Source organism: Stegostoma tigrinum, chromosome 5 (assembly GCF_030684315.1).
Source record: "Stegostoma tigrinum isolate sSteTig4 chromosome 5, sSteTig4.hap1, whole genome shotgun sequence".
NCBI classification, from domain to species: Eukaryota; Metazoa; Chordata; class Chondrichthyes; order Orectolobiformes; family Stegostomatidae; genus Stegostoma; species Stegostoma tigrinum.
The window spans coordinates 123,334,870-123,358,435 of NC_081358.1; the positions used below are offsets into that span (position 1 = coordinate 123,334,870).

At 48.2% G+C, this 23,566-nt stretch overlaps 1 protein-coding gene across 1 annotated transcript in view; it reads right to left on the bottom strand.

Moving 5' to 3' along the window:
* Positions 1-4,186: 4,186 nt before the first annotated feature.
* Positions 4,187-23,566, bottom strand: part of LOC125452132 (cadherin-4-like) — a 49,093-nt gene continuing 29,713 nt past the window's right edge. Inside the window, exons 10-16 of the mRNA XM_048530153.2 lie at positions 17,850-18,136; positions 17,147-17,292; positions 16,174-16,398; positions 11,552-11,791; positions 10,480-10,622; positions 9,052-9,414; positions 4,187-8,524 (exon numbers count right to left, since the gene is read on the bottom strand). Of these exons, the coding sequence (XP_048386110.1) occupies positions 7,412-8,524; positions 9,052-9,414; positions 10,480-10,622; positions 11,552-11,791; positions 16,174-16,398; positions 17,147-17,292; positions 17,850-18,136 (2,517 nt within the window). The 3' untranslated portion in view covers positions 4,187-7,411. The remainder of the gene's footprint in view (positions 8,525-9,051; positions 9,415-10,479; positions 10,623-11,551; positions 11,792-16,173; positions 16,399-17,146; positions 17,293-17,849; positions 18,137-23,566) is intronic.

The following is a 23,566-nucleotide window of genomic DNA, read 5'->3' on the forward strand; positions in this document are numbered from 1 at the left end:
GGGAGGGAGGGAGGGGGGAAAGGGAGGAATGGGAGGGAGGGAGGGGGGAATGGGAGGGAGGGAGGGGGGAAAGGGAGGAAGGGGGGGAGGGGGAAAAGGGAGGGAGGGGGGGAGGGGGAAAAGGGAGGGAGGGGGGAGGGGGAAAAGGGAGGGAGGGAGGGAGGGGGAAAAGGGAGGGAGGGAGGGAGGGGGAAAAGGGAGGGGGGAAAGGGAGGGAGGGGGGAAGGGAGGGAGGGAGGGAGGGGGGAAGGGAGGGAGGGAGGGAGGGAGGGGGAGAGGGAGGGAGGGGGAAAGGGAGGGAGGGAATGGGAGGGGGGAAGGGGGGAGGGAGGGGGAAGGGAGAGGGGAGGGAGGGAGGAAAGGGAGGGAGGAAAGGGGGAAAAGGGAGGGAGGGAGGGGGAAAAGGGAGGGAGGGAGGGGGAAAAGGGAGGGAGGGAGGGGGAAAAGGGAGGGAGGGAGGGGGAAAAGGGCAGGGGGAAAAGGGGAGGGAGGGAGGGAGGGGGAAAAGGGAGGGAGGGAGGGGGAAAAGGGAGGGGGGAAGGGAGGGAGGGAGGGAGGGAGGGAGGGAGGGGGGTAGGGGGGAGGGGAGGGGTGGCGGGGTTGAGGGAGGGGGAGAGGGAGGGGGAGGGAAAGGGAGGGGGGAAAGGGGGTAGGGAAAGGGAGGGGGAAGGGGGAGGGAGGGGGAAGAGGGTGAGGGAGGGATGGGGAGGATGAGGGAGGGGGAGGGAGGGGGGGAGGGAGGGGGGAAGGGAGGGGGGAAAGGGAGGGAGGGAGCGAGGGGGGAAAGGGAAGGGGGGAAGGGAAGAGGGGGAAGCGTAGAAGGGAAGGGGGAAGGGAAGAGGGGAAGGGGGAAAGGGAAGGGGGGAAGGGGTGAAGAGAAGGGGGGAAGGGAAGTCGGGGGAAGGGAAGTGGGGGGAAGGGAAGTGGGGGAGGAGAAAAAAACGGCAGGGGGAGAGAAAAACAGGAGAGAGAGAAAACGGGGGGGGAGAGGGAGAAGGCGGGGGAGAGACAAGAAGGTGGGAGAGAGAAGTGGGGGAGGAGAAGAGGGGAGGAGAAGCGGGGGGGAGAAAAAGGTGGGGGAGAAAACGGGGGGGAGAAGTGGCGGGGGAGAGGGAGAAGGGGGGGAGAGGGAGAAGGGGGGAGAGGGAGAAGGGGGGGAGAGGGAGAAGCGGGGGAGAGGGAGAAGGGGGGAAGAGGGAGAAGGGGGGCAGAGGGAGAAGGGGGGAGAGGGAGAAGGGGGGGAGAGGGAGAAGGGGGGGAGAGGGAGAAGGGGGGGAGAGGGAGAAGTGGGGGAGAGGGAGAAGTGGGGGAGGAGAAAGCGGGGGAAAAAGGTTGGGGGAGAAACGGAGAGAAAGGGGGGAGAAACGGGGGGGGGAGACAGGGGGTGGGAGACAGGGGCTGGGAGAAAGGGGGTGGTGGGGGAGAAAGGGGGGGGAAGGGGGAAGGAAGGGGGGAAGGGGAGAGGAGGGATGGGGAGAGGAGGGATGAGGGAGAGGAGAGGGGAGGTGTAGGGAAGGGGAGGGGGTGAATTTTGGGCAGGGTGGAGGTGGGATGGTGTGAATTTGGAGGGAAGTGTCGGTGGAGGGGGTGAAATTGGGATGAGGAGACGGGGAGGGGGAAGTAGGGAAAGAGGGAGGGAGAACAAGCACAGAGGAGAGGGGCGACAGCTCTCTGGGAGGGAGAGTGGAGACGATGAGTCATAGAGTCATAGCACAGCACAGAAACAGACCCTTCGGTCCAACCTGTCCATGCTGACAGATATCCTAAATTAATCTAGTCCCATTTGCCAGCATTTGGCCCATATCCCTCTAAACCCTTCCTATTCATGTACCCATCCAGATGCCTCTTAAATGTTAAAAATCTCACGACATCATAGTCTGACAGGTTTATTGAAATCACAAGTTTTCTTCTTCAGGAACGAAGCTCTGAAACTTGTGATTTCAAATAAACCTGTCAGAATATAACCTGGTGTCATGTGATTTCTGACTTTACCCACCCCAGTCCCACACCAGCACTGCCACAGGTCTACGCCCGAAACGTCAGCTTTTGTGCTCCTGAGATGCTGCTTGGCCTGCTGTGCTCATCCAGCTTCACACCTTGTTACCTCGGATCCTCCAGCATCTGCAGTTCCCATCATCTCTGATCACAGCTTTTAAATGATCTAATTGTACCAGCCTCCACCATTTCCTCTGGCAGCTCATTCCATAAACACACCACCCTCTGCGTGAAAACGTTACCCTTTAGGTCCCTTTTATATCTTTCCCCTCTCACCTTAAACTTATGCCCCTCTAGTTTTTGACTCCCCTACCCTGGAGAAAAGACCTTGACTAGTCACCCTATCCATGACCCTCATGATTTTATACAACTCCATAAGGTCACCCCTCAGCCTCCGATGCTCCAGGGAAAATTTCCCAGTCTAGTCAGCCTCTCCCCATAGCTCAGGGTGAGGGCTCAATTGGGGAGGGGCGGGGTGCGGGGAAGAGAGAGCAGGCAGGAATATGGTTAGATGGGCAAAGGAAAGGGAAGGAACAGTGAATGGCAGGGGACGGTAGTAAGGGCTGGGAGGGAAAGGGAATGAAGGGGAAGGGGAGAAGGGCTGGAGAATTTTGGGGAATGGAAGGGGAGTGGGACAAAGGAGGGATATTGGAGTGTAGTGAGAGCAGAAGTGTGGTTGGGGGCCTGGGAGAGAAGGGGGAAAAGAGGGGAGGAAAGGCAATAGTATCAAAAATCAGAGCGCGAGCCTTTTCTAAATCACAGTAGGCCACGTACATAGATAAAAAATCACACAAAACAGAAAAATACATTTTTACATGAATTTTTGGGATGTGGGAATCGCTGGCCAGGCAGCATTTATTGCCCATCCCTAATTGCCTAGAGGGCAGTTAAGAGTCAACCACGTTGCTGTGGGTCTGGAGTCACATGTAGGCCAGACCAGGTAAGGATGGCAGTTTCCTCCCCTAAAGAAATTAGTGAACCAGATGGGTTCTTCCAGTCAATTGTCAATGGATTCATGGTCATTATTGGACTCTTAATTCCAGATTTTTACTGAATTCAAATTCCACCATGTGCTGTGGCGGGATTCAATTCCAGGTTCCCAGAACATTGGAGTCTCTGGATTAACAGTCCAGTGATAATACCATGAGGTTATTACCTCATCCAAATTAAAGATGCTGCAGGTGAGGTGCAAACTCACAACATTGGCATTGCGTACCATGCTCCGGCCGATCGCGCCAATGGAGCTGCATTGCCAGTGGCTGGGGCAGTAAATGTGGGTGGAGGAAGGGAGGGGAGGGCTGAGGGTAAGGAAGGATTGAGTGGAAGGGAATGGTTGGGTAAGGGGAAGGGTTTGGGATAAGGAAGGAAAGACAAGGAAGACGAGGTGGAGAGTGGAGGGGGAAAAGAGCATGGGGTGGGCAGGAAGGTATGGGAGAGGAAGGGGAAGGGAGAGTGGATGAGAGGGAATGATGGGGTGGGAAGGGAAGGGGTTTGAGTGGGGGTAGAGAGTGGGAGAGGGAGCGTGTAGAGGAGGGAATGGTGGAGAAAGCAGGAGAGGGGAGAACTTGAGGGGGCAGAGAGAGTGGTGAGGTGCTGGGTGAAGGAGATGGGGAGTTGGGCAGGGAGGGGGAGAGAGAGGGGGTAAGGTTAGGGTTGAGTAAGGGGTAGAGAGAAAGGGAGAAGAGAGATAGGTGGCAGGGGGAGAAAAAGGGGTCGGGCGGTGTGAGGGTAAAGGAAGGGGCATTGGGAAGTAGAGAGCAGGATGGGACAGGAAGAGTGTGTGTCAGGAATCAGAGGAGGGAATAGAGGAGAGGGGAAGGGAATGGAGGGGACATGAGTATGTCGAGCAGAAAGTAGAAGGGCAAGTCACAGGGATGGTTAGTGGGGAATGGGCAGATAGAGAAGGGGATTGATTGGGGCGAGGAGTAAGGATAGTGACAAAGAGAGGGAGAAGGGGGGAGGGGCATAGGAAACAGTTGGTGAGATGTGAGGACAGAGAGAAAGGGGAGTTAGATAGAAACGGAGGCAGCTACAGATGAGGGGATGAATGGAACCGAGGGGTAGTGGTGGAGTAGGAAGAGAATGAGACATTTTGACATTCACAAGCCTTTTTATGTTTTAATCATAACTTTTCTTTGAGATTGAAACCATTTGATATGACTCTTGTGCAGAAGATACTCTCACAATAAAGTTATGTTTTAGCAAAGTTTATTTTGACATATAGCTTAAAATGTAAACGTCTACAGCAAATCCAGTGGACCAGTTAAAAAGTTCAGAGCCTCTGCATAATACAAAAAGTTATATCCATATCTGTACAATTAAAACATCTCCGAAACAAACAACACTCTGATTAGAACCACTGTACCCACAAATTGGTTGATAAACGTCTTCCTTGGGCGCAAGAAAAACTTTCTTTCTACTTTTACAGAAGTAAAATGCAGCCGGTTAATAACCTGAACAGTCTTTAATAAAACAAAGAACTGCAGGTGCTGAAGATCTGAAAGAAAAACAGAAACTGTTCTGACGAAGGGTCACCTGGACGCAAAACATTAACTCTCCTTCTCTCTCTCTCTCCACAGACGCTGCCAGACCTGCTAAATTTCTGTTTTGGAACACTATTCACATCTCTATGCACATGATCTGTATCCCTCCCCCGTGTCAATATATGAAGTTAAAGATAATTTGAAGCTCAGGTTTGTTAGATACAATTGTATGAATCTATAGACTGCACTCATTTCTTAAATTTTCCTTGTCACTATGTAAATTACTTCTCGCCTAATATTATTTCCAGCCAATCGTGTCATTTTTTTAAAAAAAACTTGATCTACCATGATATAAGAATGTTATGGCTTCGTCAGTTGTCATTGAATTATTTAATTTTTCTGAATTGTTCACTGTTATTCAATTCAATAAGTGCTGGTTTATTTTCCTCAAGAACAGTACGGCACAGAACAAAGTGACTCAGTTTGGTGCGCCTCTGACAATGCTTTCATAAAGCAACCTAAATAATCCCAGATTAGAAAAAACCGAAAGACGCGGGAAATTAGAAACAAAAGCAGAAATTGCCGGGAAACTTCAGCGGGTCTGGCGGTGTCTGTGGAGAGAAAGAGGAGTTAATGTTTCAGATCCAGTGACCCTTGCTCAGAACAGGCTTTGATGGGAACTCTGGAGTTTTGAAGAAGGGTCACTGGACGCAAATTGTGAATTCTGCTTTCTTTCTACATGCGCTGCCAGACCTGCTGAGGTTTTTCTGTGTGTGTGTGTGTGTGTGTGTGTGTGTGTGAGTGTGCATGCATGCATGTGCGTGTATGAGTGTGCGTGCATGGGTGTGCGCGTGTCAGAGAGTGTCTGTGCGTGTGTGAGAGTGTGTGTCTGTGTGTGTGAGAGTGTGTGTGTCTGTGTGTGTGAGAGAGTGTGTGTCTGTGTGTGTGAGAGAGTGTGTGTCTGTGTGTGACAGAGTGTGTGTCTGTGTGTGAGAGAGTGTGTGTGTCTGTGTGTGAGAGAGAGAGAGAGTGAGTGCGTGTGTCTGAGAGAGTGTGTGTGTCTGAGAGAATGTGTGTGTGAGAGAGAGTGTGTGTGTGTGTGTGAGAGAGTGTGTCTGTGTGTGAAAGAGAGAGTGTGTCTGTGTGTGAGAGAGAGACAAAGTGTGTGTGTCTGTGTGAGAGAGAGACAGAGAGTGTGTGTCTGTGTGTGAGAGAGCGAGAGTGAGTGCGTGTGTCTGAGAGAGTGTGTGTGTCTGAGAGAATGTGTGTGTGAGAGAGAGTGTGTGTCTGTGTGTGAGAGAGAGAGAGTGTGTGTCTGTGTGTAAGAGAGAGAGAGAGTGTCTGTGTGTGTGTGAAAGAGAGAGAGAGTGTGTCTGTGTGTGTGTGTGAGAGGGAGAGTGTGAGAGTGTGTCTGTGTGAGAGAGAGAGAGTAAGAGAGTGAGAGTGAGAGTGAGTGTGTTTAAATAATTCAGACCTATGTTCCCTCTCTGCCCCAGCAAAAGCCCTGTACATGCATTTCCTTCCAGTATTTAACCACTGACAAATCAAAATACAATGGTCAGTCACTGGAAATAGATGCGTTTTGAGAAGCCCCTGGCTTTGATTGAATGAGACTCTGCCATTCTGTCAGCCAATTAATTGTTAAATACTATGCGTAGAGATGTAAATAGTAAACATTTATCAGTGCAGCTACCTGGCAAATCATTTTTTTTTTCTAAAAAGCAAATTTCTCCGAGTTTCCTTACTTTTTTGGCAAAATTCAGGAATCAAAAAGTAGTGAGCGTCTGTTCCCAATTGAAGAGATGGGGTGTTGCCATTTGAAATAGCCTCTGTTATGTGCAGTCACTGTAACAGGTGATGGGAATACAACCAGAGCTTTGATAGACGTTAATTCAGAAGCTCTTGAGTCACTTTCCAAAATCTACCAGTCATGAGTGTGTCATCTAAGCAGTGATGTCCATCAGCCATGATTAAGTGGCGGAGTGGACTCGATGGGCTGAATGGCCTCACTTCCACTCCTACGTCTTGTGGTCTTAACTAACAGATGCTTAACAAATTCAAAGGCGAGAGATGAGGAGAATTTTGTTTCTCTGGTGGGTGTCTAGAGTGTGGAATTTCATTTGCTAGACACTAACGGAGATCGGTTGTTAAATCTATTTACATTTAAATTTTATTTCTTTCAAGGCTGATAAGAAAGGGGTCAAGGGTTAGGGGAGGGAGACAGAGCAGCGAAACAAGGAGATCAGAAATTACTGGTTGGTGGAATCAACTGGAAGGTCTGAACTGTTTTGATGGTTATTTTTCATCTGCATTTTCAGCATTTCTCTTCCTTTTTGGTTTTTGAAATTTTAGATTATTAGAAATCATGGTAGTTTTATATTTTACCTCCACCGTCCTGTTTTAAAAGCTGGCTTCGCAACAGAAAAAGACAAGCAGTAACAATCCTGAAATACCTTCACAAAGACTGGTATCTCATCACCAAGTCCCCTTTTATTTACACGCACAGAGTCCTTGAAACTCATCCAGCTCCCTCACAGGCAGCTCTCAGAGTGAACAGAACCTTGGACACTCCTGTTTATATCTGTCAGCCAGGGCTCCCTGATTGGACCAGGCTAACAGCCCCAGTCAGGAAACTCCTATGACGTTCATCTGGCTGACCTTGTTACAATCACTACAAAGCCACTATAATATTTGATGTGCATGTAAATAGTTAATAATCAGAACATGTAAGGACCTTGGTGCATGATTTCTGTTGATGAAGCTCAAGAAATATACTGCATTTTGGTCCCTTGTATAAAATGCTACTGGCTTTTGAATTGCACATGAATGCCACACAGGAGCCATATTTTTATATCTCGATTAAAAACAAAATGCACTGATTTTTAAACATTAACTTTTCTCTGTCCATGAATTAATTTCTTGTCAGGTGCTGCCTATTCCTGCATTACCTGCGTAACCTTTGTCACTTTTGTCACTGTTTTATGCACACCATCAGTGGATGTGACAGACCTGCGAGTGGTGCTACTATTCTGGACCAGTGGGAAGGTGCCAAAATCGCTGGCACTGTCTGCTCCCACAGCGCTTTGGGACGGCCTTGTCAGACTGACGTTCTTGTGGATGATGGGGATCTGATCGAGCGACAAGCTGGCCATCGTGTTCTGCTCCTGCCTGGCGCCGGAGGAAATCGGCCTGCTCAGCGTGACATTCTTGTGGACCTCGGGCACCGGGCTGAACAACGGATCAACGACCATTCCTTGCATGCCTCCTGAGCTGACGTTAACAGACTTGGTCAGCATGACATTCTGGTGAGCGATGGATGGGTCAATGACCATTGCTGGCACACCTCCTTGGTTAGCATTAACTTGTTTGGTCATTATGACATTTTGGTGAGTGATTGTTGGGTCAATGACCATCCCTGGCATTCCTCCAGCATTGGCATTGACTTGTTTGGTCATTACAACGCTCTGGTGGGCAACGGATGGGTCAATGACCATTGCTGGCATTCCTCCAGTATTGGCATTGACTTGTTTGGTGACCACCACATTTTGGTGAGTGATTGACGGGTCAATGACCATAGCTGGCACTCCTCCTGCTTTGGCGTTAACTTGCTTAGTCATTATGACATTTTGGTGAGCGACAGGCAAATCCACAATGCCAGGCAACCCCTCGGGCACAGGATTAATTGTCGTGGTCACAACGTAATTCTTCTGCTGCATTCGCGGTGGGTCAGCGACAATGTTCAAGCCATGAAGACCTCCTGAGCTCGATGAAATGGATGTTTCTGTCCTTGAGAATCTTTCTCTGGCTGGAGCATCAATGCTGACAGTCGACGTTTGACTCTCAAATTTACTGACACAGATGTCGGCCAATGTCTTGAATTTCGGGCCCAGGTCATCCAAGTAAGAATCCTTAAACTGGGGTTCATCCTCGATGAAGCTGCAGCTGTCAATGGAACCAACAGGTGAGCCATCTCCCTCATGGGTGTAGACCAGGAGACAATCTCGGGCTGGACGGTTCTGATCTTCTTCAGCGCAGCCATTCAATTTCTTAAAGTAAAAAGCAAAAATGTCAAACGCAATGTGAAAAACTCCCCTAAAATCAGCAGCAAAAGGGCTTCTAAAATACTATGTTGTAAAGTGTGAACTTTTCCATTTTGGATGGGAGGATTAGAAAAGTAGTGCAGAGGGATCTGGGTGCCCTAGGATGCAAATCGCAAAACATCAGTACACTACAGGCACAACGAGTGACTGCTTCACTGTAGGTGCACCGACATCAAATGGATTACAGTATTCAAGGTCACCCTAACAGCGTTGTAGGCGCCCCACAGCATAGTCGTTCATGAAGGCAGCTCACCACCACCTTTTCAAGAGCAGTTAGGGAAGGGCATTAAGTGCTGGTCCCAACCAGCAACACCCACGTCCCACCAGCCAATAAAATAAAATTAGCGATATCATGGTTCATTTTAAGAATTGCATTCAACTTTTGCCTTGGCTGCCAAGAAGTCATAGTTGTACAAAGCACGCTACATTTCGCTGTATTAAGTTTCATTAATAAGCTGTCCAATTCCACATACCTCACTAATGTACGATCCAATGTAGTCTCTGTGGCTGCTAGACATTCTTCTATCACGGGCTGCTCCAGAGATGGGTCGGTATGTCCCTGCCATTGAAGGCCTCTCGATATAACCAGGAGCTACTACCGAACTGATAACTTCCGAACCCCCAACGATGCATTTTGTTTCTCGCGAAAATCTACCCTTGTAGCCGTCGACCTCAGAGGGAGTGCTCATTTTCATCCCACCAGATGTCATCCCACGAGATGCCATCCCACCAGCTGCCATCCCGCCAGATGCCATCCCGCCAGATGCCATCCCGCCAGATGCCATCCCACCAGATGCCTTTACACCAGATCCATCAACCGAAAGCAAAGGAGAAGTCTAGAGGGAGAGGAATAGCACAGATTAATCATTTTCTTCCTTGGTTCCCTGCCCGTAAGATTTGATTTGCAACTCCATGACCTCCCATAATGGGGAAGGAGCCACATCCCTGCCCACCTGTATCCTGAACCCTGTGCTGTTAGCATTAATCAGAACTATAACCACGACATGGTCAACTGAGCTACCAAAGTCAAGGGAAGTGAATGTGCGGATGTACGTGAAGTTTTACATTACCACTCCACATAAAAGAATAAATAGGAGTTCAAAAATTACATCTAAAATTTACAAGGTGGCCCTTCTCTTCACCCTTCCATTGTTTTTTGAAGCTTTCTTTTTAAGCAGGAAAGTTTTTCTTGAGTCAGAAACAAGACTGTCATGTGTTTCTTTTTACCTCGCAGTCACTTGAGTGGACACAACAATGCCCACGTTCAAGGGGAACGACAATTTATATTGCATGAGGAAAGAATGGCAAGTTGGCCTTGATTGATCAAGGCCTGTCAATGGAGAATGCATGTTCCCCTAAGCTTTTGTTTTGAAATTCTAAACTTGGCATTATATCACTCCTGGTGAGTGTGAGGTCATCATCGCCAACATACAGTGTTTTCCGGTAAGTGTCATGCTCTGCACCACCAAATGGCTATGACTGAAGGTTTATTTTCTTTTAATTTACTCATGGGATTGCTGGATAGACCAGCATTGTCCATCCCTAATTGCCCAGAGGGCAGTTCAGAGTCACCCACATTGCTGTGGGTCTGGAGTCACATGTAGGTCAGGCCAGGTAAGGACGGCAGTTTCCTTCCCTAAAGGACATTAGTGAACCAGATGGGTTCTTCCAACAATCGACAACGGAGTCATGGTCATCATTTGACTCCTAATTCCAGATTTTTATTGAATTCAAATTCCACCATGTGCCTTGGCAGGACTTGAACCTGGGTTTCTGGATGAACAGTCCAATGATGATATCATTAGGCCATCACCTCCACTTATTGATGGAAACAATAGTTGGACCAGGATCTGCTAAGGGCCTGATAGTGGGTTAGCAAAGCAAATAAAGTGGGTACAGACCGTGTTCACCTCACCACCGCCTTCAATGTTGGTCTTGTCCAGGTATCCGAGAGGTTCAATGGGGATCCGTTTAAAGTCTTTGACGTGTGTGGAAGCCCCTCCAGCACCCCCACAATTGCAGAAAAGCAGCAGGAGGGGAGCAACTGTGGGCAAATCATTTGATGATATTAGAAACGCGGTTTATTAAAACGGCTGTCAAGCTGCCGTTGTTTGTGGCAATAGGCGAAAGAAAGAAACGATGCACTCGGCACCCCACTCCCCACCCACCCAACGCCTTTCTGCCCCATCACTCCCCGTCCCTCACCCCCACCGGCTCCTGTGTTGGGTGTCGTCGAGCGATGACGTGGCGAAGGTGGAAAGCTGTGGGGGAATACCGTCCCCAAAACAGAATGAGCTTTTCACAATTACTCTTTCAGTGGGACATGGGCTTCACTGGCAAGGCCCACATTTGTTGCCCGTCCCTATTTGCGTTTTGAAGGGAGGAGCCTGCAAGGGCCATTTCAGAGGCTGCTGATGATCCAACTGCATCACTTGTGGAGTTACACAGAGGCCCATTCCCCTAAACGGGATGGGTCTCCCCTCCTCTAAAGGGGGCAGGGACGGGTCTCCCCTCCACTAAAGGGGGCAGGGGTGGGTCTCCTTTCCCCTAAAGGGGGCAGGGGCAGTTGTCCCCGGAAGGTGGCTGGTCTCTCATGGAGATGGCGGGTCTCCCATGAGCATGGCGTGTCTCCCCTAGAAATGGCCGTTCTCCCATGAGTGTGGTGGGTCTCCCCTAGAGATGGGCATTGTCCCCTGAAGGTGGCAGGTCTCCCTTCCCCTGAAGCCACCCCGTCGTGGTTTTTATGACCGTTGACAGTCTGTTCTCTTAAGGTGAGGTGAATGTGGTGACTCATTTCAGAGGAAGCTGGATCATGAAGGAGGGAAGAACATCCCGGGATGGTGGAATGTGGAAAGGGTGGCTCAAAAGGTGCAATGAATTACAGGATTGTTAAGGAGCAGTGGAAGCCCATTTGGCCCATCGTGGCTATGCTAGTGCTGTTGCCTAGCGCCGACTGTACGCTCAATGACTTACGGAGTAACATCAAAGCTCCGAGCACCATGAGGCCAATGGCAGGAGAACCGAGGGCAGCTTTTTTGGATCCAATCCGTGGGATTTTTTCAGGCGAGCAGGTCAGGTCGTTACCGGAACACTCGATCACACTAACATCCAGGTTCTGGACTTCACCAGAGCCCTGGTTATCTTCCACCTTGATCGGAACTTTGAAGGTGTGTGGCCAGAGTTCCACTAAAGGTTGCAGCTCTGCACTGGTATCTTTATATTAAGAGAAAAGAAGGGAGAGATTTTGAAAAGCTATTAGTACTAATGAGAAAACATCACATTGTCAGCGAAAACATTTCCTCACAAAGCTCTTGAGTATTGTTGGGGAAAAAAAAGGAGTTAGATACGGTTTCTGAAGCTCAAAGAATCCAAGACTATAGGAAGAAAAGAGGAACTGGGGGCTGAGTTGAACGATCAGCCCAAATTATGTATTGCAAAGTAGGTTCGATGGGCTGAAAGAGATAATGGGAACTGCAGATGCTGAGAATCCGAAACAACAAAGTGTGAAGCTGGATGAACACAGCAGGCCAAGCAGCATCTCAGGAGCACAAAAGCTGACGTTTCAGGCCTAGGCCCTTTATCAGTGCTCTCTGATGAAGGGTGTAGGCCTGAAACGTCAGCTTTTGTGCTCCTGCGATGCTGCTTGGCCTGCTGCGTTCATCCAGCTCCACACTTTGCTGTCTCAATGGGCTGAAAGGCCCACTCCTGCTTCTATTCAAAAATGTTGCTTCTTTCCCTCATCAGGATAGATGGAAAGAGACCAAAAGGTGGCACGGTCGCTCAGTGGTTAGCACTGCTGCCTCACAGGGTTCGATTCCACCCTTGGGCATGTGTCTCCTCATGTCTACATGTGTTTCCTCCGGGTGCTCCAGTTTCCTCCCACAGTCCAAAGACGCACAGGTTTGGTGGATCGGCTGTGCTAAAGTGTCTAGAGTGGGAGATGCAGGGATAGGGTAGGGGGTGGGTCTGGGTGCAATGCTGTTTGGAAGGCGTGTATGGACTCGAATGGCCTGCTTTCACACTGTGGGGATTCTATGATTCTAATTTCAAACAGTTACACAGCAATTTATATGACAGGGGAGAAGGGTGCTGATAGGTTGGCAAGATGACTCTGATTGGTCAAAGTGTTACCTCGGAGACAGCAACAGGATACTAATTGGGGGGGTCCCCAAGAACCCGGCAGGGCACTTTGTAAAAGGTTCATATTCTTTTTGTTCCCAGAGACTGTTACCCACCAAAAATGGACCATGCTACAAGCTCAATGGTTTGTCATAAATTGTCAGTGGAACTGTTGCCACACTCAGAATTGTTCAATGAATGCCGTTCATTTGGAGAATTGCATCCACCTGCAGATATTTCGTTTCTGGATTGTTGTGAGCGTGAATATAGTAGTTCACTGTAAAAGAAAGGAGACGACTGAGGTGGAAGCCCAATTAACTGGACACAGAGACCAATATATGCTTTGGTTGCTCTTATAACTGGTGCACTGTAACGAAAACAAAACAAAGCCTTAATCGGAAACCGATAGTTTAAAATCCTGCTGCTGATGGTTCACTGTGTTTCCCAGCAGTTCTCATTGATTGTGAAAGGTCTCAATCGTCTCTGTCGTCACACTGTGCTCCCTCTCCATGGAAACAGAGATGACAACATGGTTGGCCAAATGTCCTCTGCCTAGTCCTATCATCCTCACATTAACTAGCCAAGTAAAGGAACAGCTCCATGCAAAGTCTACACAAAGCGGCTGCCCTAAGTGTAGTAAAAAAAAAATGACAGGATCCAAAATAAAAGCAGAAAGTCGGCAGGCCTAGCAGAGAGAGGAAGCAGAGTTGATGTTTCCAGTCTGATAAATCTTCTTCAGAACTGAAGGGAGCAGGAAGCGGGTGACAAAGTGTGGGGCTGGATGAGCACAGCAGGCCAAGCAGCATCTCAGGAGCACAAAAGCTGACGTTTCGGGCCTAGACCCTTCATCAGAAAAGGGGGATGGGGAGAGGGTCCTGAAATAAATAGGGAGAGAGGGGGAGGCGGATCGGGACCGTTTTTGTGCTGTTCACAAAATGGAATGAGGAGTGAGTGGAACAAATGGTGAAGACGTCCTGAGGAAAAGGTGGAGGGAATGCTAATGTAGTTACGGTGTGACAGAGATGCGACACAGGTGTTAATGATAAGTTTTGGACTATTCACAGATGTCAGCTCTGCTGGCAGCAAACCACTGCCAGCAATATCATGGGGCAAGCGTGGGACTGTCATCAAAACAGAGAACAAAGATCACACTGTGTAGTTGCTGAAGTTGACATTGAGTCCTGAAGATTGTAGAAGTGCCTAAGTGGAAAATGAGATCATGTACCTCCAGTCTGTGTTGGGCATCACTGGAAGATTTAAGCAGGCTCAGGACAGAAAGGTGAGCGTGGGGGCAAGGTGGTTTATTGAACAACAAGGGGAGGTAATGGCTTAGTAGTATTAGTAGTATCGCTGGACTTTTAATCCAGACACTCAGCTGGGAACCGGGGTTCAAATCTATGGCAGATGGTGGAATTTGAATTCAGTAAAATAATCTGGAGTTAAGGGTCTTATGATGACCATGAATCCATTGTTGATTGTGGGAAAAACCCATCTGGTTCACTAATGTCCTTCGGGGAAGTGCCATCCTTACCTGGTCTGGCCTACATGTGACTCCAGAGACACAGCAAGAAAATATGGTTGACTCTTAGCTGCCCTCTGGGCAATTAGGGATGGAGAATAAATGTTGAACTGGTCAGCAACTGGTTATGAATAAATGAAGGGGAAAGAATAGCAACTGGGAGGTCAGGGTCTTTCTTACAAATAGAGCAGGAGGTATTCCTCAAAACAGTCTGTGTGTTTGGTCTTGTCAACGTAAGGGAGACAGTGTTGTCAGCAGCCAATACAATAGTCTTGACTGAAAGAAATACAAAGCATGGAAGCTGTGTTTGGGGCCTTGGACAGCGAGGAAGGAGACGATGAATGGACAAGTATTACACCCTCTCTGATTGCACATAAAGGTGCCATGAGGGAGTAAATGTTAGCAGTGATGGAGGAGTGGACCCGGAACATTCCCTGTCAGATGCTGGGGGAGGGAGATAATAAAATGTGAAGCTGGATGAACACAACAGGCCAAGCAGCATCTCAGGAGCACAAAAGCTGACGTTTCGGGCCTAGACCCTTCATCAGAGAGGGGGATGGGGTGAGGGTTCTGGAATAAATAGGGAGAGAGGGGGAGGCGGACCGAAGATGGAGAGGAAAGAAGGTAGGTGGAGAGGAGAGTATAGGTGGGGAGGTAGGGAGGGGATAGGTCAGTCCAGGGAAGACGGACAGGTCAAGGAGGTGGGATGAGGTTAGTAGGTAGATGGGGGTGCGGCTTGGGGTGGGAGGAAGGGATGGGTGAGAGGAAGAACAGGTTAGGGAGGCAGAGACAGGCTGGGCTGGTTTTGACTGCATCCTAAAACCAGCCCAGCCTGTCTCCGCCTCCCTAACCTGTTCTTCCTCTCACCCATCCCTTCCTCCCACCCCAAGCTGCACCTCCATCTCCTACCTACTAACCTCATCCCACCTCCTTGACCTGTCCGTCTTCCCTGGACTGACCTATCCCCTCCCTACCTCCCCACCTATACTCTCCTCTCCAACTACCTTCTTTTCTCTCCATCTTTGGTCCGCCTCCCCCTCTCTCCTTATTTATTCCAGAACCCTCACCTCATCCCCCTCTCTGATGAAGGGTCTAGGCCCGAAACGTCAGCTTTTGTGCTCCTGAGATGCTGCTTGGCCTGCTGTGTTCATCCAGCTCCACACTTTATTATCTTGGATTCTCCAGCATCTGCAGTTCCCATTATCACTGGGGGAGGGAGGATATGTTCGGTGGATGGCATCGTGGCAGAAGATGATGCTTTGAATGTGGAGGCTAGTGGGATGGAAGGGGAGGAATCTCTTGTTATTCAGCAAGAGTGAGATAGGGGGTGGGTGCGGGACAGGGGTTGGACTGCAAAAGAGGAGGCAATGTTGGAGGCATCCCAATGGAAGGCAGCTCATCAGGAAAGACATGAGGGAGGTGGCGAAACCGAGAGAATGGAATGGCGGCCTTACAGGTTTGAGGAAGGTCAACTGCCAGGCAACTCGGAGAGGTTCAAGGCCGATTTCTCCAGCCTTTGGGAGTCGGAGCAGTCCCTTATGGAAGTCTTCAAAATAATGGTGAGGCCTCGAGAGGATAGATGTAAAGATGATGTTTCCAATTGTGGGACAGGACAAGTCCCAAGGCCACAAATAAATCCAACAGGGAAAGAGCAACTCCATTCTGACAAATGGTCATGGGACCTGAAAGGTTAACTCCGTTTTTCTCCCTGGATTTCCCCATCACGTGATGTACAAGGGACAATCAGGGAAAACCTCTCTATACAGAGTGAATGTGGATGAGTGGAGATGGGTGTTGAGGAAAAGTAGAGGAAACTGAGAGGGAGGAAGATGGAGCTGATGCGATGCATTTAAACACCAGGATATACCAGATAGGCTGAACAGCCCGCTTCTTTGCTGGAAATTCAATGTAATTCTCTGTCAATCATCTGAAATGTTACCTCGTTACCTGATCTTACCGTTTTTCATTAAAATCTTCCACTTGTCTGTGACGCCTGGTTTTTCCACGAGTTTGTAATGATATGGAGCTGCATTTGGATAAGAGTCTGCATCGTGAGCTGTGACAAGCAGGGACTTTGCTTGCTCACACATACAAGGCTGGAGATTGCGAATGAGGGGAATGTTGTCATTGTCATCATCGACATCAAGGACCACGGTACCCGTGGCTGTTTTCGGAACAGGTCCTGTGAAAGAGGGAGAGAGAGAGAGAAAGGAAAACTTCTTTATCGAAAAGCAGAAAGCAAATGAAATACGCCTAGGACACCAGAAAATCTGAAATTATGGCCGTCAGGAAATATCGAACAATCATGGAGAAAAAGAGGATCAGCGGCTTCAAATGTTTTCAGGGATAGCTGGGAGGGAACAGTTAGCAAGGATGGATTGGGCGATTATCATGTTGGCAGGAAGGGGTCTGGAAGTTTGGAGAGATGGTGGTGTCTTGGGATTAAGGGGTTTCTCTAATCATGGAAGCGAAGAGTCTCTGAGATTGGCGGAAGATTTTCTGAGGGGTTCGGGGGGATTGGAGAGAACGGGGTCCACGAGCAGCACTCTAAAAATAACAGGTCGCTCTTTTAGGAATAAGATGAACAAACAAGTTTGCACTCAAAGGGAGTGAACCCATGGAATTTTCTAATACAGAACCCTAAATATATTCAAGGAAGAGATCAATAATTCTTGGATAGTAAAGGCATTGAGGCATATGGGGAGAAAACAGGAATATAGCTTTGAGATGGAGGATCAGCCATGATCATACTGAATGGCGGAACTGATCTGAAGGGCCGAATGGGCTGCCCCTGCTCTGAGTTTCTACTTGCACCTCTCAAGCAGAGAAAAACCTTCCATCTTCCAATGAAAAAAGAATTTCCATTTTTCTTCTCAATAAAACTGTACGCTGTGTTCAGGAAGTCAGTCGCTCTCTAACTGCCTACTCACCCTCATTATCGATTGCCAGGACAGTCGCTGTGTATTTCCCATCAACAACATACGGCGACTCGCGATCAGGCAATTTGTTCAGCGTTATCTCCCCGGTTTCAGGGTTAATGTTCAACAAGTTTGCTGGATCGGAATTCTTTGCGTATCTGTCCGGAAAATAAAGGAGTGTGTGTTAGCATTTGTGGACATTGATACATACCCACCTGCACACACACACACACACACACACACACACACACACACACACACACACACACCCCACCCCCCACAGGGTACACATACATATACAACACAGACAACTAACAGATGTGCAGAAAAACACACACAAAGAAGCAATGGCCTAGTGGTATTGTCACTAAATTATTAACACAGAGATTCCAGTATTGATCTGGGAACTCATGTTCAAATCCTGCCGTGGAAGATGGTGGAATTTGACTTCAATTAAAAACAGGACTTAGAATTAAGAATCTCATAAAGGCCATGAAACTCATGTTGACTGATGGGGGAAACCCATCTGGTTCACTAAAGTCCTTTAGGGAAGGAAACTGCCATCTTTAACTGGTCTGGCCTACATGTGACTCCAGACCCAACCACCCCTCTGGGTAATTAGGGATGGGCAATAAACGAAGGCCGAGTCAGTGACACCCTTGTTCCTTGAATGAATGACAATACACACACACCCTACCCACACCCTTCCATTTACCTGGTGCGTTCACTTTCTTTCCCAGTGTCAGCACTAATGGCTGGATATTTTCCAAACGATTGGCCAATTGTAACTTTTCTTCGATCCTCAGAAATAGTGAGTCGCTTTTTTGTTGGTTTAAATGAAAAGCCTTCTTTCTTGTCGTTCACATTGACTTTGATTCTGATTGGTTTGCCCACAACTACTGCTCCAACTCCTCCTCCTGAAGTAACTGACGAGTGATATGCTGCTCTGTTGCACACTCGAAGTACCAAATTCTTGGTTTGTGATTCTTCATAATCCAGTTCCTGCAAGGGGAGGGTGGGTGAGGACAATGGGAAAAAGCTGTCAAATGCTGAGAGACACAGAGCAACCACCTGCAAAAATTTCTCTCGCCGAAATTCTAAATCAGATGAAAGACGCTACAAGGGCTATGGGCTAGGAGCGGGCAGGTGGGACTAGTTTAGTTTGAGACTATGGGCGGCATGGACTGGTTGGATCGAAGCGTCTGTCTCCATGCTCTACAATTCTAAATTCGCAATTCGAACCCAGGTCCCAAGACCACATTACCTGGGTCTCTGGATTAACGGCCTGAGCTACTGCTTTCCCTAGCTCAGCCCATTCCAGCACTCAGTAGAACCACAGCTGATCCACTGTGCCGAATTCCATAAAGCCCACTTTGCCCCATATCCTTCAGAACTTTTGAGTAATAACTCTCAATCTCAGAATTAAAATTCTGACCCTGACCCTAACTCTAACCCTACGCTCACCCCTAAGAAAAGGACTGACCCTAACGTTTAAACACATTCTGGACTACTCAACCAATTTTCTCCTTTCTCTCCAATTACCTCCTCTTAAACACCTCAAGCAGACAGAGATATACAGTCATAGAGCACGCAACAGATCCTTCGGTCCAACCAGTCCATACCGCACATAATCCCAAACAGTTCTTGTTCATGTACTTCTTCGAACATCTTTTAAACGTTGTAACTGTGCCAGCATCCACCACTTCCTCAGGAAGTTCACTCCACACACTAACCACTCTCTGAAAAATTTGCCTGTCGTGTTTGTTTTGAATGTTTCTCCTCTCATCTTAAAAATGTGCCTCCAGACTTGAAATTCCCCAGCCTAGGGAAAAGATACCTACCATTAACCCTATCTGCACCCCTTATAAACGTCGATAAGATCACCCCTCAACCTCCTACACTCTGGTGAGAAAAGTCCCAGTCTATCCAGCCTCTCCTTATAACTCGAACCTTCCATACCTGGCAACATCCTGGTAAATCTTTTCTGAACCCACTCCATTCTGAAGAACGCAACAGGTGTTTGTGTGTCCTCTCCTTGCAATGTAACCCTGGAGTCCCAGTTCAACTCTATTCCACACTCAGTCTAGGATTCCTAGGGAAGGAAATGTGCTGCCCTTATCAGGTTCAGCCTACATGTGACTCCAGGCCTGCAGCAAAGTGGTTGACTCATGACTGCCCTCTAAAGGAGGTCCCAGCAAGACACTCGATTCAGAGATAATTAGGAACTGGCAACAAATATCCATATCTCCACAAAAAAGCAAGGAATAATAAATAAGTGAATTAATCCTTCCTCAAGTTGGGTATCCAGGAAAACTCCCTGTTTTATTTTAGCATTTAGAAATTCAGGAAGCTTTTAGCAAAAGTTTCAAATGAAACATGTGTCTCTTGTTCTTATAAATGTCCTGGAACCTGAAAACAGTTGGAAGCTCAGCAGGGAAAGCTACTGACAATAGGTTTGAAAAGCAATAGCATTAGAAATGGAGCCTTTGAAAGGTCACATGAATAAAATATCATTCCCTGTGCACTGCAAACATTCAGCATAAAGGGGACTGAATTACACCAGCTAAGATAAACAAATTAAAATTATGTCCAACTCGTACAAAATAAAAAACGCACAGACGCAACAGATCACTAGTGCCCTTAATATGGCACAGTGTCCCAAGATAATTCACAAGATTGATTATCCAAAAACACTCAGCACTGAATCACAAGAAAATACGAAGGACAAACGCTATCCATCTTCGCCCCTTTAACTTGTCTGTCTCCTCTCCACCTATCTTCTCCTCTATCCATCTTCGGTACGCCTCTCCCTCTCTCCCTATTTATTTCAGAACCCCCCTCACCCTCCCCCTTTTCTGATGAAGGGTCTAGGCCCGAAACGTCAGCTTTTGTGCTCCTAAGATGCTGCTGGGCCTGCTGTGTTCATCCAGCTCCACACTTCCTTATCTCGGATTCTCCAGCATCTGCAGTTCCCATTACCTCTCTCACGCGAAGAGGTGGGTTTGAAGGAGGACATGGGGGAGGGGGGCATTTCTTTAGGACTGAGGCGACTGAGAGACAGATGGGCATCTGAGGTGGATCCATTAAAACTAGAGATGTGCTTCAGGACAGAAATGGATGAATGCAGAGAACTCCAATTGTTCTGGGGCTACAGAACTATCAAAGCAGAACTATTCATGGGCTCATTGGTCCAACAAGGGGCAATAATTACAAACTCAGCGAAATGGAGCCATAATCTCACTGAATGGCAGAACTGAACTGGGGGCTACAGGACCTCCTCCCCTTGCAATATTTCTATGAAGTCAGAGTGCCACAACATCAGGTTATAGTCCTGAGGAAGGGTCACCGGACCCGAGACGTTCACGCTGTTTTCTCCTTCACAGATGCTGCCAGACCTGCTGAGCTTTTCCAGCAAATTCTGTTTTTGTCCTGAATTACAGCATCCACAGTTCTTTTGGTTTTTAATCAGTTTATAGTCCAACAGGTTTATTTAAAATCACAAGCTTTTACAGCACTGCTCCTTCGTCAGGAGAAGTGATGTTTCTATGTTCAGATAGAATAATAGAGCAAACACATGCCTATTTAGACCAAGGGGGAGGCAACGGTGTAGTTGTATTATCGCTGGACCGTTCATCATTTTGATCTGTACATTCTTGCTCACTATGATCTAACCCTACTGCTCATAAACAAAGCTTTTCACTGTACTTCGGTACACGGGACAACCAATCAATCAGATGGTGGAACTTGATTTATATAAATATCTGGAGTTAAGAGGTCAATGATGACCATGTATCCATTGTTGATTGTCAGGAAAAACCCACCTGAGTCACTAATGTCCTTTAGGGAAGGAAACTGCCATCCTTACCTGGTCTGGCCTACATGTGACTCCAGGCCCACAGCAATGTGGCTAAGCCTTAACTGCCATCTGGGCAATTAGGGATGGGCAATAAATGCTGGCCTAGCCAGCGATGGCCTCATCCCATGAATGAATTCAAATAAAAGACTAGTTGTCACTGTAGTAGCAATCAGAAAGTGAGGAAAGTGGCACCTATCAGTCAAATGCAGTTTTACAAAGGATTTTTACAGTATACCAATATATCAATGCAATTTACTGTCATGAGGATATCTCACTGCATTGCGATGCAAAAGACTTTGATGTGAAAAGGCAATGGCTTAGGAGGAAGAATTGATACAGCTGAGACTCTCCTATTGAGACAAACAGTTTAGGAAAACGCTTTCGAACAGTTCAAACTATAAAATGTCACAGACAAGAAAAACGCACACTATATCTTAATATTATTTAGCCTCGTGGTTGTGCTGGTTTAGAATGTTACATGATAGGCTGAATGGCCTACTCCTGCTCTTATGGCCTTGTCATAGAATAAGAGGGATCAGCTTGGATAAGACAAATGAGCTCTCCATCCAATATGAGGATTTACATGTATTGTACAAGATCATACAGTTGAGGTGGTAGACAGTCACTTTGGCCAGGAACCTGCCACAAGTAACAGGGCATCTGGGACCTTGGGGATCAAGAATGCAGCTGTTTACATAATTACATCTAGAGGTGGAGAAAGTAACAGGAAAAGGAAACCAGGTTACTTAGCGTCAAATTCAGCCTGGCAAGAGAGATCTGAAAAAGGGGGACAAAGATTGAACTGGGCGAGACAGAGGGAATGAATGAGAGACAGCGTGAGAAGTAGGAATTCATTAACATTTTTACATCTTTAAAAATCTCTTGGTTTACTACCGACTACGTGGTTCTAACCTTGCCAAGGTACTGCAGACGTACAGACTTCTTACAGACCGTATGCCATTAAGTACCAGCCCTAACTTGCTGCAGTGAATATAACCGGTAATGAAATATGGAACTAAGTGATTTTCAGAGATTCACAGGGAATTTGAGCGCAAGCTTCCTTTTCCTTGAGAGTAAGAGAGGAGTTATTTACAATTTACTGGCATCTTTCTCCCTAGCCCAAGCTCCTACAATGACTAATGAATCCTCCATAGTGCTAATGATTCATGGGATGCCGCTGTCTCGTTAGAGCGAGAGAGAGAGGGAGGACAGGTGGTGCCTTACCCTGAGGGTCGCCACACTTCAGTTGAGGGGAGAGGTTGAGGTGGACAGTTCTTCATGGTAACCTGAGCTGATGTGGGATAAACTTGTTAGATTATAACCTGGTGTCGTGTGACGTCTGGCCTTGTTCATCCCAGTCCAACACTGGTACCTTCACATTGTGCGGATCATTAACAGTGCCATCAAATTTTCTGGGATAATGGGAATTGCAGATGCTGGAGAATCCGAGATAACAAAGCGTGAAGCTGGATGAACACAGCAGGCCAAGCAGCATCTCAGGAGCACAAAAGCTGACGTTTCGGGCCTAGACCCTTCATCAGAGAGGGGGATGGGGAGAGGGTTCTGGAATAAATAGGGAGAGAGGGGGAGGCGGACTGAAGATGGAGCGAAAAGAAGATAGGTGGAGAGGAGAGTATAGGTGGGGAGGTAGGGAGGGGATAGGTCAGTCCAGGGAAGACGGACAGGTCAAGGAGGTGGGATGAGGTGGTAGGTAGGAAATGGAGGTGTGGCTTGAGGTGGGGGGGAGGGGAAACAGGTTAGGGAAGCAGAGACAGGCTGGGCTGGTTTTGGGACGTGGTGGGGGGAGGGGAAGAGCTGGGCTAGTTGTGTGATGCAGTGGGGGGAGGGGAAGAACTGGACTGGTTTTGGGATGCAGTTGGGGGAAGGGGAGATTTTGAAGCTTGTGAAGTCCACATTGATACCATTGAGCTGCAGGATTCCCAAGCGGAATATGGGTTGCTGTTCCTGCAACCTTCGGGTGGCATCATTGTGGCACTGCAGGAGGCCCATGATGGACATGTCGTCTGAGGAATGGGAGGGGGAGCTGAAATGCTTCGCGACTGGGAGGTGCAGCTGTTTGTTGCGAACGAGCGGAGGTGTTCTGCAAAGCGGTCTCCAAGCCTCTGCTTGGTTTCCCCAATGTAGAGGGAGCCACACCGGATACAATGGATACAATATACCACATTGGCAGATGTGCAGGTGAACCTCTGCTTAATGCGGAAAGTCATCTTGGGGCCTGGGATGGGAGTGAGGGAGGAGGTGTGGGGGCAAGTGTAGCACTTCCTGCGGTTCCAGGGGAAGGAGCCGGGTGTGGTGGGGTTAGAGGGGAGTGTGGAGCAGACAAGGGAGTCGCGGAGAGAGTGGAAGGCAGACAAGGGTGGGGATGGAAAAATAGCTTGGATGGTGGAGTTGGATTGTAGATGGCGGAGGTGTTGGAGGATGATGCGTTGTATCCGGAGGTTGGTGGGGTGGTGTGTGAGAATGAGGGGGATCCTCGGGGGGCGGTTGTGGCGGGGGCGGGGTGTGAGGGATGTGTTACGGGAAACGCGGGAGATGTGGTCAAGGGCGTTCTCGAC